General features: G+C 46.9%; 1 protein-coding gene across 1 annotated transcript in view; it reads left to right on the plus strand.

Annotated features, from left to right (window-relative positions):
• The window catches only part of LOC126536529 (uncharacterized), a 93905-nt gene that overhangs the window by 39284 nt on the left and 39472 nt on the right, over positions 1–15149 (plus strand). The window contains exons 12-14 of the mRNA XM_050183537.3: positions 244–406; positions 1480–1623; positions 5363–5531. Coding sequence (XP_050039494.2) covers positions 244–406; positions 1480–1623; positions 5363–5531 — 476 coding nt within the window. The remainder of the gene's footprint in view (positions 1–243; positions 407–1479; positions 1624–5362; positions 5532–15149) is intronic.

Below are 15149 nucleotides of genomic sequence, written 5' to 3' on the forward strand. Positions count from 1 at the left end.
AACATTATAGGAAGAAGTGCTTAATGTGATGTGCAACATAGAAGTATAATAGTAACCTTGTGTCAGAATTGAGCTGTAATCAGTCCCAAATTGGTTTTCTCTTGTACAGTGAACTAAACCGTACATGTAATAAAGCCTCTGCCATAAATGTACAGCCATACCACATCCTTTGGAGCTGCTGACATCGTGTTGGAATCTTATTAGGGAAATCTAATTGCTATCTGTGCCCTTCAACCCATGCAGTGACACGCAGAGCAGTGCAGCAGACGTTCAGCGTTTGGTTGGCCTTCAACGGAGCTTGAATGAGTTGACGAGAAACCTGGACCTAACTCAACCACTGATCAGCTTGGTCGAGAACATGGTCAAGCTCGGCAGTCTGTACACTGTTGCCGGCATCAGCAAGCAGGTGGGAATGACAAAGGGCTGGCCTTGGTGCATGACTGTTGCAGCCTTGGTACAGTCAATCCTGTATATATTAAGTCTAAACATATCTAATTATTGTCCATATCGAACACTTGTTGTAACATCTCCTTGGAAATACCATGCAAAACTATAGTGATGTACTACGCATGCATCAATATAGAGTGTCATCAATATACATGTATAGAGTGCTGTGCCATTTCGTGCACCTACAAGTAAACTTCATTTATGAACTCGTGACATTTCCTGCCTCGTCGAAAATATTAAATGCCAACCAAACGACGCTGTTTTAGCAGAGCAGGTGCTGTTAAACAAGGCATTGAATCTGATAGGCAGTACGTACCATGGAGGAAAAATAAGCAGGGTTTTTCTTGGGTTTTTCTTGCTGCAAATACAGATGGCTCGTGCAAACTGCAGCTGTGCATTAGCATCAGTAAGAGCAGATCAAAACCCTTCTTCAATAACGGAAATGGCCTCCTGGTCCAATCCCCATTCCAAAAGAGAGCGTGGATGACACCTGATATTTTCACTGAGGACACAAGCCAAGCAAGTGTTATGGGCAAGTGGGTGTCAGAAATATACCTGAGAAACCATTGGGTGTCGGTGGTGTCCGCCGACCAGTGATGTCCGCTGACTAGTGATGTCATTCGTGGGCACCAGTAGGTTTCGATTTCTGACCACAGAAGCCGCATTTCAATGAAGGCTATATGTAAAAGCATTCATACACTTCGATCTAGGAGCACATTCACGATACAGAGGTGGTCAAAATTAATCTGGAGCCCTCTACTAGCATCCTTCATAACCGGCTGGGCAGTTTTGGGATTTTAAACTTTTAAGAAACTGGTTTTAGTAGCAGTCATGGCGAAGTCTGGGTGGGCAGGGAGAAAGTGTTCCCATTTTGCCTGCCTCCCATCTTTTCGATGCCACTAGAAACTCTACTAGGCTGAGATGTTATTGTTTTTATCCAGTACAACGAAGAAGTCTTTAGTAAAAGTATGTGAGTGGTTCTTTCAATGCAGCAGTCATCTAGTCCTTGCCTTCTGCTGTTTCTTGCTTCAGAACAAAAAAATGGATGAGGGCGAAGATTATCGCTACGAGGACACCTATGCTGAGACTCTGGAGGCTGAAACTTTAGAGAAACAGCAGCTGCTGATTGAAAAGGAAATTCTACACATTCAGAACATGCTTGCTGAAAGCACTTCGGTGAGTGTCCAAGCTCATACACCACACATCTCATTGATAGCAGTTGCTAGGTCACATGTACGTTCAGTTTCTCTTTCCTTTTTTTCCCTCTACCAGTTTAAGGCTGCCACATAACGTTTCTCACCAACCTGGTTAAGTGCCACCATCCTGCCCTGCTATTTGCTGTTCATGCTTCACCTTTGCTGTCAGATTCGAATGTACAATGAAAGTACCACCATGTTCTAGCGGCTCTTTGCTTTTATGTTCCTGTTTAGAAAGAACCCCAGTGTTCTACCTGCTGTATCTTAAACTGTGAAATGCTGGGGATGCAAGTGCGCATCTTAAGGCAAAACGAAACCATCAATGGTGAATCGGGAGGTGGGGCCAGCCATGAAGCAGGGAATGGTGCTGCTTAACAAAGTGGCTGAAAGTGTGTCACTAAGAGGGTTCCACAACAAATGTGTTGCTCTGATTAAATTGGGATCATGTTAGTTCATTGGTTCAATTTGTGGCCTCATCACACTACATTTAATTGGGTGTACGATGTAAATGTGCCTACCTGTTGTGGTTTTGACACTTGTCAGACGTACTTAGTTGGCTGAAATTAATTTAAAGCACTCGAGTGTTCCTTGTACTGATGTCATTCATGTTTGTAAACAAAAATTATGTGGCATTACTAGCAGAATGCATTACTAGCAGAGGGCAAAAAGCATCTGCTATTCTTTCTTGCTGCAGTCATTTAGAGGGCCTCTGCACCCTAGGCAGCTTCTTCATCCCCCTCTTTCTTCATTGTTACTGTGATAAGAAACTCGGGATGATTAGGAAATCCAATGCAACTCCTGGAAAAGGTTTGTGGCACATTGGCAGCAACGAACATTGGTAGGCACTTCTCTGTAATGTCGTGGTATGGAGGAGGTTTATAGCATAGGTGGAATTCTTAGCCTAGAAACTAGGGGTGTGCTAATACCGAATAGTTGATTACAAATCAAAAATATAATCAAATCAAGAAATAAGGACCCGCATATCGAATTGAATTGAATATCAAAATATTTTTCCCAAGATGTAACGAACTTTGGGCAAGAAAGCATGGGGCCGCACATGCTTGGGAGTCTTCTAGGATTCCATAGCAAGAATGTAGCCAGCTGTCAGTAACTTATGTGCATAGAAATCAAGAGATACAGCATGGTATATTATTGCAATAGCAATTATATGGATACTCCAGGTGCATTTCTGCCATTGCCATGAGGTTCCGTACAAAGTCCAAGGGCGATAAAGTCGCCGTGTGCTGTATGTGCGAGTGAAAGCGTGTGAGGGTGAACGGCAAATGTGGCTCGATCTCACGTGCATGAGCAAGGAAGGCGGACCAGAAGCATGTCCTCTCCTGTCGCATGCGAACCACAGGGGTGAGGCAAGGGAGGGGGGCGTTCTTCTCTGGCGGCTGCTGCTTACGGTGTGGCCGTGCGGGCACCGTATCTTGAAAGCGATCTGTGGCATGGCAAAAGTGCGCGCCTGTGCGGGCCTCGTCTTCAAAGCAATCTGCTATGTTTACAGAGTGCGCATAGTGCCGGTAGCTTCGTATGCACTGTGATTTCGACGTTTCGTTGGTGTTGAAGTGAGAGACGCACGAAAGTCAATTCGCTCGCTGCTGCTTCCGCGGTTCCTCACTCCTGCATTGTGGCAGCGAGTTTTCATGCTCATCAAGCCAGATGTGTTCATGTTTACCTGTGCATGCGGGACACTGTGCTTGTTAATTTAGTTAAAACATGTTGGCGGGATAGTTCGTTTAAATCCATGATAGAATGTGGAAGTGTAACTGAACAAAGATGTAGAAACAGATACATCGAGACAGCGCTTACTCTGTGTGTCTGTTTCTTTCTGTGTCCTCGTTCAGTCGCACTTACACATTCTAGAATTGTTAATTGAGTTAGTAAGGAAATGTTTACAAGTTTATACGGCTGATGAAAGCACTAACCTTACTTCGTATAGCTGTCTAATTTTCTGTCGCAATCGGTGCTTTTGTCTTTCGGGTGAAACTGTGACTTTTTCTTGTTAAAGGAAACACCAAAGTATTATGCCAGCACTGATTACAGCTGAGTTCTAGTACATGTGTGAAGGTCTCGAAAATATTTTATGTATCAGTAGAACTTCTGTTGAATAGAATCGAGTGTTTTTTTTTTTTTTTTATTCTGAAACTAATGAATTAGTGACATTCTGTGTACTGAATACCAATGAGGTTTTCAGTATAACAGTGGCCCTGTGTGTTGCTGCAATCTTTTAGTTATTGCCAGTTTTTCTACAAAATTATGGATGTGTGAATACTCGGATATCACCAAATCAAATCGAATAGTGAGCATTAAGGTAATTCGGTCTGCGAATCAAATATCTATTACCGTATTTACTTGCATAATGATCGCACTCACGCAATGATCACACCCCTGAATTTTGTAATGAAAATTTGATTTTTCTTCTTCCCCGTGTAATGATCACATTCCGAACTTGTCGCAGCGATATGTCGTGTGCCAAGTCTAGCTAATGATTATCGCGCTTACCATCTGCCAAATGCCACTCGAACGACTCTTGAAGACATACCAAGCGGTCTGCACGCATCAAACATTCTTAAGCTGATGCCCCATTTCATTCCTTTGATCACTTTCTGCACTTCCATGGAAAAAAAAAAAAGCTACGACCAAACTTACCTAGGCTTTATTATTTGTAGGCTTCATAATGGTTTTGGTCAAGAACAACAACAGAAAAGGTGCTTTTCGATTCTTCGCGTCTGCACTCTTGAGCACGCAACAAATCGCGAGCGACAACGACAGTGGCCACGTTTACACTGATACGTTAGCAGTGTACCCTATTCATACGCCGACGTACACCGAAAAAGGCATGTGAAAAGCCTGGGATTCAACAGAAATTCTAATGGGGAAAAAATATTTCCCCAACCTTCATATCTAAATTGATACATAATTAGTGCTCGTTAACTAATAATAAATAAAACTAGACCATACTACATTCCTCGATTTATATTTGCGCAAGTTACTGATAGCTCGCTAGTGCTAGAACCCGGAGCATATGCAGCACCGTATTTCTTGCCCAAAATTTGTAAGCATTAAATCTTGAAAAAAATTTTCTGGTACTGTATTCGATATTCAGCTTTTTTTGCTTGATTTGATTTGATATTCGATTTGAACTCTACTATTCAGCATTTGCAGACCCCTAGTTAATTGTTTGTTGCACTCTCAAGGTGGTGAGACTCTATTGTGATACTTACAGAGCTACCAGCTACCTAAAACGCAAATAAAAAGAAAGCAAGGTGGTACTTGGAAATTACTTTCTGGCAGCTGAAAATTGTACTTCATGTGGATTAGTGAACACCAACTAGGTTGTTGCCTGAACACTGGCATGCGTACAAATTGTGTAGCCCAAGATGCATTGCATGGGTAAAGTAAAGAATGCAGTCCAGCCAAAAGCCCTCATTAGTGCTTTGATAGAGCTGCTTTGCTGCGCATGTTGCATTAGTCACTTAAGGAAGTGCAATTTCTTCTCCTTGCCTTTTTATTTTTTGTCTTGTCTGTTTCTGTCCTTGCGATCATCTTTGTGCTGATATATTTATCTATAATATGTTTGATTGTCAGCTTCAAGTAAAAGCAGTTGGTAGTTAGTGCGCGTGTTTGCCCTTTCACATCCTTTCTCTCTTGTTCAGCATTAAAACAGATCTCGATTTTTTTTAAAGTCATCATGCCTTCCTTGTTTTTTCAAGTGTGGAAGTCCTCTCAAAGATGACTTGGAGGTTGAGCTCAAGAGGCTTCAAAAGATAGTGAATGACCTACTTCAAAAGAAGAGTAAGGCATCCATGCCCCCCAATGCCTACACGGAGAAAGAGTCTCAAGTGAAAGCAAAGCCTCTGGAACCAAAGCATAGCCCCACTGGTAAGTGCTGCACAGGAATACATTAAACAGAAAGTTTTCTTTTTTCTTTTTTAGAGGAGTACCGAAATATACTTTCAAAGTTGAAAAAGCTTTACCACCCACTTCTTGCTTGTAAAAGAATGACATTTGGCAGGTTAGGAAATAGTTATAAAATATAATAATTTGACATTAATGTTGGTTTGAAACGCTGGACTTGAAGTCGTCTCCTTTAAAGGTCGTATTCCAAAGCATTTTAGGGGTGCAGAAAGATCTATATGGTGACGGTTAGGGAGTGTGTGGCGTTGCGTCACAGCGATGTTGCGGCCCCACAACATGGTAGCGCGCGCGTTCAAGAAATGCTGGAGTATTAGAAAATCCCTGGAAGGCACCAAGGACGACATGCTGGGGCTCACGGCCAGCGCAAAGCAATCATCCTCGGACTGTTCAAACGAGTCGGCAGCCAACAAGTCGAGTGCCACCAGTAAATAAAACAGTCTTGTGCCTAAAATTTTTTTCATTGACTTTTTTGCCTGAAGGGGGCTGGCCTGTATTCTGCCTCAACCTGAATTCTGCATTACCTTAAAAGCTTGTTGATTCGAATTCCGCGGAGATGCTACAAAAATTCGAATTATACAAAATTCGAACTAATGAACGTCAGAGAAAAAAATTGCTCAGTTAAGGTGCATATATAGTCCGACATGGCGTGAGCAGGCGCACACACACACACACACTACTCGCTTTAGCGTGAACAACATATATAGTTAGAAGCACTGGCGCAGCCAACGTACCATAACCGGATGCGGCCAACGCGGTCTGACGTGCCCGACATTGAGATGGCTTTTGCTGCATCCGCGTGTTTGTTGTGCTGACTGGCACGGAGAAAAAAAAAATATCGCAGTTTCGCCTGAAAAGCAAAGCATTGAATGTGATAGTGTAGCAAGTATGTGACGCCCCCTCGGACATAATCTTGGTTCGCCCGCCCTCTCGCTGCAACCGTTGCAGCTCCTGGGTAACCCCATCCTTCAGGGCGAACGGCAGTGGGCGAGGCTTGAAAAAACGTGGCCGGGCTCCCTCAGGTACATAGATGCCAGCCGTTGTGCCGGCAAATGTGCCCACCCCTGGCTGGAACAGGGACTTGAACTGGGTCAGGAGGCTGGGGACGTCTTGCACCACATGCAGGCTGGCTTCCTGGTACTGTGGCAGACGAACGCCCAATGCATGAATCCAGTTTCGGCGCAGCAGTGTCGGCGACGACCCCTTCGTTAAGTAAAGGGGAAGGGTTGCCTCCCTGTCGCCAAAGCGAACGCTGACCTGTGCCTGACCCTGGACCTGGGAGAGTTGCCCGGAGTAGCTGCGCAGCATCACGCCCGAAGCCTCGACGGACACGCCGGGGAAAGTCCGCTTGAAGAGTTTCCCGGCCATTACAGGCACGCTGGCCCCCGTGTCCAGCTCCATGGAAATGGGGTGCCCGCAGATTTCGACGGTCAGCATGTATGGCGGCACAGACGACGGTACAAAGCCTGTGTGCCACATGTCGAAAATCGGCGGGTCCTCGGCCACGACGTGGAGCCTGGCCGAGGAAGAACTTGAGCTTGCTGCCGCATGCCTCCGCCGCGTACCCTTGCGACGGCTACCCTGGCCGCGGGCTTGTGTTGTACCTGGGCTTGAATCAGGCTGCTGCTTGCTGTTCGTCCTCCCACTTCGGCATACACGTGCCAGGTGCCCAGTTTTCCCGCACGTAAAGCATTGTGCTTGAGAGAACTGGCACTGTGAAGGGGAGTGGGCACCACCACAGCGACCGCAGGTACTGCCCTTTGTCGCGAACTTGTTGACCGCCGCTTCCACCGATGGTGAGCCGGTCGCACGGGGAATCTCGCCGGCGTCGTTGGCGGCAGCTTCCATTGCCAGCGCTGCCTTCACGGCGTCGTCCAGCGACGGGTCGGGAAGCTCCAGGAGTCACGTCTGCATGGCGGGGTTGTTGATTCCGCAGACGAAACGGTCCCGGAGCAGCGAGTCCAGTTGGTCTCCGAAGGCGCAGGCACTCGCTAACCCTCGTAGCGCAGCAACGAATTGCCCGAGGGTCTCTCCTTCCCGGCGGCTCCGGTTGTTGAAGCGGAAACGCTCCATTAGTGTGGACGGTGCTGGGTTAAAATGTGAGCGCTGTATGGCAAGCAGCTCACCCAGCGTCTTAACGTGCGGCGTGGCTGGCTTCAGAAGGTCGAGCAAGAGGCTGAAGACGCGGGTCCCGCAGCTGGCCAGGAAAATGTCCCGCTGTTTGGCCTTGGGTGTGTCGTTTGCCCGGGAGAACACGTGGACTTGCTCCTCGTAAATTTGCCAGGCGGACCCATCTCCCTCGAACGGCTCGAGCCTTCCGTACAGCGGCATGGCGACAGCAACGGGGGGCGGTGTTTCGCCGCTCGCGGCGGCATGGGACGCTCCATAGGTACTCGTCGCCATCTTCGTCAGTGTCACGAGGATCCCATCCTCGTCGCCAGTGTCACGATCCATCCCGGGTCGTGAACAAGGGAGTGCTTCTCAGCGTGGTGGTGCTGAAAGATTACTGACCGGCGAGCTGCCGTGCTCGTCGGTGTTTATTGTGGTGCGGGTGACCAGTGTTGCCTGCCGAGCTATAGCAGGCCGCCGAGCTTGGCGGGCGAACCAAGATTAATTATCTTGGTCGAGACTAATTATCAGATTAGTAGGTAGGTATACGAAGTAAGGATAGTAGTTTTATCGGCCGTATAAGCTTGTAAACATTTATTTACTTAGTAAATCAACAAGTATGGTGTCAGGCGCGCACAGGTAAACATGAACACATCTCGCTCGATGGCCAAAATGCTGGAGGGAGGAATCGCGGCAGTAGCAGTGAGCGAATTGACTTTTGTACTGCTCTCGCTTCAACGCAAATGAAAAGTAGAAAGCACATCGCATAGGAAGCTACCGGCACTACGCGCACTCTGCAAACATCGCAGGTCACTTTGAAGATAAGGCCCACGCGGGTGCGCTCTTTGGCCACATCGGAGATTGCTTTCAAGATACGATGCCCGCATGGCCACGGCGTGAGCAGCCACCACTGATGCAGGCAGAATGCCCCCCCCCCCCCCCTCGCGCATGCGAGATTGAGCCACATGTGCCTGCTCACCCTTGCACGCTTTTGCTCGCACGTACAGCATACATCACACAGTGACGATTTTATCACCCTTCAGCTTTGTACAGAACCTCACGGGAGAGAGGCGACATGTAACAGAGGCATTGGCCATGTCTGACCAGGTGCAAACGTGTCACTCTCCAGTCAGGCCTAAACAAAGAGCCGCAGATGAAGAAAGAAAAGCCGCACGGCCGGTGCGGCGACGCCAGCGTCGCCAGTGTGCTCCCGCGCACTAGCACTCTACCCATCCACGATGGCGCGGAGTTTGAATTATTGGTGACGGTGTGTATTTCAGTGAGTTAGCGAGATGGGTTGCATATTGCTTTCAATAAATTGCTGGACGGACTGCAGCAGCTTCTTCGAATTATCGGAAATTTCGAATTAACGAGCTTTTACTGTATATGCAACTATTCTCCGAATAATTATTAACATAGCACAAATCCAGTAAATAAAGAAAGCTGACCTGGCTCTTTTAGTGTGTCTGCAGCCATAAACACAAAGATATTTGCTATAAATTGCGCTTCAAAGTTTTCTTCAGTCATCTTCCTTTTTCTTGTCGTGAGCACGTCAGCAGCAATGCTAAAAACTCGCTTGATGCGTGCGCCAAAGTGTAGGGCGGTGCCGCAACGTACGTACACCTTGCTCACAGGATTGTTTTGCTCAATGTTCCGATGCTCGCGTTTGGGTCCTCTATTAAGCACTTCATTATTGCGGGGTCTCGGAGAAGGCTCTCTGGGTAGTGCCAGTGAAACGCTGAAATAAAAAAGTCGCCCGTAGATGCTTCTGTCATCATTGTCTGAACTGGACATCACGATGGTGCCATAGTAGCACCGGTTCAATTCGCCGCCTGGTGAAATGGTCAATCTGGTGAAATGTCAATAACGACTACACAAATACTGAGCGCCCGGGTTCGCCTGCTTGAACATCGACGAGGTTACCACGGGCTTTCTACTGTAGCTCCTGTACAATTCAAGGGTGCAAATCTGCGTTACTTTTTACATCTTGTCTCATCAATAAAGTAACTGGTTTCATGTTATTTGTTACCAAAAAACGTTACTGAATTACAGTTAGCATTACCAGGTAAAAGAAGTAATCAATCAATGACAAAACTATGGAGGAAGTATAATTTATTACAAGAAATTAATTACATGTAATTCATTGGGTTCAAATCTGGTAACAGTTTATTCAAGTACAACTTCTGCCTTTTACCTTGCATTCTTACTTGTGTCTTAACCTATCTTTTATATCATCAGCACCATCAGCCTATTGTTATGTCCACTGCAGGACGAAGGCCTCACCCAACGATCTCCATTTAGCTCTGTTTTGCACTAGCTGATTCCAACTTGCACCTGTGAATTTCCTAATTTCATCACCCCACCAAATTTTCTGCAGTCTTTGACTACGCTTTTATATTACATATAGTGTACATCTTTTATATACACACATCTATATTTTTTAAGGTGAAAGCTGTTCAAGGCTTATTACATGCTTTGCAGGTTATCCATCAATGTGTAACCACATCGATGTCTTCAGGATCAGCCCAGTACTTTGACTGTTGAGGGCACTGACTGGGACTATTATTAGAAAGCTTTAGCTTGTCCGGTATTCTGGTAGATGCCGGCGGACTGGGCATTATACCGGATGGGCAGATGCATAAACATGAGCGGCCGGAGCGATGCAGCCACCTGGCGGCACAGTACTCAACCAGACAAAAATAGCTAATATTGACACGTGTACTTATCTTTATCGGGCGACCACGCTTTGCCGCCTAACAAATGCTATCACACAGCGCGGGACGCGCCTGCATGTATCCGAAGTTTCTGGAAAGTTATCGATGCTTCTATCCGCGGTCTATTGTCGCCGAACCTTGTGTTATCTTATTTCATTGCGTGACTCGAATGTTGTAGAACTTTGTGGAAGCCATGCGGGTCCCAACAATTAGTCTGGAACATTCGACGACTGCTGTATAAAAGCCGACGCGCTTGACCCGCTGATCAGATTTTCGACGATCGCCGACTGTGTTCGCCGCTATCGTTGTGCTTTAAGTGTAGCCTGTTTTGTGGGCACAGGTTCGCCCAATAAAAGCTAGTTTTGTCTTTCACAGTACTGCTACTGTGTTCTTTAACGTCACTACCACGTGACAATATTGTAGTGGGAGAACAGCTGCGCCAAACTGTGCCGAGAGCCACCCTGCGTGCCATCCTGCGCCAAAATGGCATTTTAGCAGAAAATTGCACTGTGCCTGCACCAAAGCATGCATAAAAGCAAAACCCTCCTTCCATCGATGCTTCGCAGCTAGCAAAACTGAAATCAAAAACAACATTGCGCTATCATCATCACCATAGGAGGGAGCAGAGGCCTGTCCAAAGAGTCTTGAAGTCGCCCGGTTCGTCGTTCACACATTTTTCTCTGACGGACATACAATGAATCTAGGGCCACTGTACCGTCTTGCTGGCGCTTTATTTCTCTGTTCATCAAACCCGCTTGGTACTGCGGAGTTTGCCGAAGGAAGATGTCACATTCTAGGATTCAGGGTAAACTTTTTCTATGTTTATGGATGATAGCGAGGCTTTGCAAAAGAGCCGCTGTGATGAGAATCGCACATGGTGCATACTTAAGAATAGTATTAGCAAATGTGGTACATGGCGAAAGCCACGACTTCGGTGGGTGCCGCCATGTTCGCTGACGCAGTACTTCTGCGTCAAGCTTGTGTCACTGCACTATTTTGGTGAAATAGCATCGCCTGCGCAAATGCAAAACCGTATTTGCGTCCCACGCATGCGCAGTTACACTGGCGCTATTTTTTAACTTTTGCAGCCCCTATTGGAAAATTTGCTAATGTGCATGGCATGACATGAGTATATTGCATGATGTCAGTTTCAGTGCAGGCATGCATACTTGATCGGTCTTGCGCTGAGCCTTTACCTACAAGCCTTGACTGTCGCACTGTGTTGTGTCTGGGTTAATGAATGTCAACGACGATCTCTGCCTTCTCTGTTCCGTATCGACGAACCCGGCCATAGCGCTTTTTGTGCGTCACGCCAGACTGTGCTTGCAGGGTAAGAGAACATATCGACTGTATCAGTTAATATTTGCATGGTATATGGTAAGCACATGTGCGTTCAACCCTGTATCAAAAGTACTTGCTGCTGCGCCAAATAGGCGTTTTGCCTGCGCCAGGACGTGCGCCGAAAAGTGAAATGGCTGTTCCGCCACTGATATTGCAGTAACCAAGTGTATTCTTTTTCACTGCTGGTCTAAATGTTTGCAGATGCATAATTGCGTCACAATTTGCTGCTGCCGAAACTTTACCCTTGCAGCAATGTAGAATACACCTGATTGATGCAATATTAGTTCTGCATCTCTCTGGTGACAGGTGGGGCCAACAAGTGGCACTACCTGTCAAGCTGCTCACGTTTATGCCTCCTGCCCATCCGGTAACACCCCCAGTCTGCCTGCTTTACCGGAATATCGGACAAGCCAAAACTCTCAATCATTAGGTTATGACCACCTGTTAGAAGCACATTTAATTCTATTTCTCTTTTTAATCTATTTATAAATTTTCAAGAAACGATTTTAGCACAAGGTATGCAGGGAAGTAGGGGTTTATGTTTAGCAGCATACTGGAGCACTGCCTTTAGCCAGTACCTATTACTCAGTCTTTGCAGGTGAAGCAGCTCTTTGTTGTGTGTGACTACAAGTTCTGACTTAAGCACAAATGTATCTTTTTTATATCATTATTTTGTTTTCTTTCTTTCGGAGTAGAAGATGGGGTGAGGTGGAGAGGCGACAAGGAAACAGGTTAAAAAAAGAAGAAAATGAAATGAACTTGTAACTTATTGGTGGCTCGTTAGCAGCAACAAAGTTTAATGAAAACGGGTCCAAGCTGCACTCTAGTGCTGAGTGCACATATAAAGCATGATGACATCACTGCTTGTTTGATAGAGTTGTCAGTGAAAGTTAGGAATTGCTATATAAGGCACTTTGTACCTTCTGTCTGGAAGATGAGTGTGCATACTCCAATTGACCACCAGATTTCAAAGCAAGCTGTTGCTTTATCATTAACATTTTTATTACTACCTTTTGCTGTTTTCCAAGTCACGTCATTTGATATGTCCTGTACTCTGCACCAAATTCAGCAGCCAATATTGTTGTAGCAGCTTACCGTGACGTCGATTTTGAGTGTCTGCCCAGGTCGAGCTCTCCTCTAATTAAAAATAATTTTATTGCATCATGGAGTGCGAAGGCATTCAAGAACCTTTTTTGCATAAGGATAGCATAAATGTGCAATAATAATGCAGCTGAACCTCATTATATAACAAAATTGCATATGACATGAAGTACCTTCATTATAATCCTATATTCATTGTAAGCATACATGGTATAACCGATTATTGTTATGATGGACTGTAATTATCCAGTGAAAAAGATCTGGTATATCCCAAGTACATTCTCTCCAATACGTATTAGTGTCGCTGTATGTTTTTAAATGGCAATTTTTTAGTATTGCAATGTGGAGGTGATCACAAAACAAGGAATATTGTTACGTAGGAAGATGCAGGCGAAAAGCTATGTACAAGTATATTTACAAGGGAATACGGCGCACTTGGCCAAGAGGCAACAGCCCGCGCTAGCCTCCAATCGTCGTCGTCGTCTTCTCACTGCTCGCCTCTTCGTCATTGCAAATACTGTTCCGTAGCACTACCCTCGGCGGCAAAAGCGCCGTCCCGGAGCAACTAAAGGCCGAACTCAGAAGCAATGTAGTAGGCCTTGAGCCTACTGACGTGCACGACATCACTAGATGCCAGAGTAGAGGACGAGGTTGAACTCACAGGAGCGATTTCGTACGTCACAGGCTTCACCTGGCGCAGCACGCGGTAGGGCCCTGTGTATCGCGAAAGGAGCTTTTCTGAAAGTCCAACGTGACGAGAGGGCGACCACAGGAGCATGCAAGCACCAGGCGAAAACTGTATGTCACGGTGGCGGGCGTTGTACTGACGCTGCTGAGTGGTTTGCGAGGCCGTCAGTCGAGCACGGGCAAGCTGGCGTGCATGGTCGGCAAGGGCGATGGCGTCGTGCGCATACTCGCTTGTTGAGATCGCAGCAGGAAGAAGTGCCGTGTCAAGGGGCAAGGTCAGTTCGCCACCGTACAGTAGGTAAAAGGGAGAAAATCCAGCGATGTCGTGCCGGAAAGAATCATACGCAAAGGTGACGTAAGGAAGGGCAATGTCCCAGTCGTGGTGGTCCTTGGAAACGTACTTGGACAGCATATCGGTAAGAGTATGGTTTAACCGCTCTGTCAGGCCATTGGTTTGAGGATGGTATAAGGTAGTCAGCTTGTGTTGAGTGGAGAAAGAACGCACAATGTCGGCGATAACTTTCGAGAGGAGGTTACGACCACGGTCAGTAAGCAGCTGTCGCGGGGTGCCATGAAGTAAGATAATGTCACGCAAGAGAAAGTCCGCAACGTCAGTGGTGCAACTGGTAGGGAGAGCCCCCGTGATAGCGTATCAGGTGGCGTAATCAGTTGCGACGGCTACCCATTTGTTCTCGGAGGATGACGTGGGAAAGGGACCGAGGAGGTCTAATCCAACACGAAAGAACGGTTCCACAGGGATGGTGATCGGCTGGAGATGACCAGCAGGTAGCAGCTGAGTTGTTTTCAGATGCTGGCAGGGATCACAGGCAGCAACATAGCGTCGGACGTAGCGAGCGAGACCAGGCCAATAGAAGCAGCGGCGGACGCGGTCGTACGTGCGGGTTACCCCAAGATGTCCTGTAGTGGGTGCGTCATGCATATCAAAGAGCACAGTCTGTCGTAAATGTTTTGGCACGACAAGGAGAAGATCAGATCCATCAGGGAGAAAGTTCCTTCGGTACAGAATGCCGCCCTGGAGGACATATCGGCGAACGGATGCGTCGGTAGGTGTAGAGCTCAGACGCTCGATGAGTGCTCGCAGCGATAGGTCTTGGTACTGCTCATCGGCGATGTTAGCGAAGGCAGACACAGAGAAAATGCCGTTGGCGGTACTGCTGTCAGCGGCGTCAGGCTCGTCTACCGGGTAGCGAGACCAACAATCAGCGTCCTTGTGTAGTCGGCCAGATTTGTAGGTGACAGTATACGAATATTCTTGGAGGCGTAAGGCCCAGCAACTAAGTCTTCCTGTAGGATCTTTCAATGAGCATAACCAGCAAAGCACATGATCGTCTGTGACAAGGGAAAAGGGTCAGCCATATAAGTATGGGCGGAACTCCGCAACCACCGAAACTAGGGCCAGACACTCACGCTCAGTGATAGAATAGTTGTGCTCTGAGGGTGAGAGGAGCCTGCTGGCTTAAGCGATAACATGGTCGTTGCCGCGCTGGCGTTGTGCCAGTACTGCACCAATTCCATGACCGCTGGCATCAGTACAGACTTCAGTAGGCGCAGAAGGATCGAAATGGGCCAAAATGGGAGGCGTTGTGAGAAGGTCGATTAGATGCGAGAATGC

The sequence above is a fragment of the Dermacentor andersoni genome, chromosome 4 (assembly GCF_023375885.2).
Source record: "Dermacentor andersoni chromosome 4, qqDerAnde1_hic_scaffold, whole genome shotgun sequence".
In the NCBI taxonomy this organism is placed as follows: Eukaryota; Metazoa; Arthropoda; class Arachnida; order Ixodida; family Ixodidae; genus Dermacentor; species Dermacentor andersoni.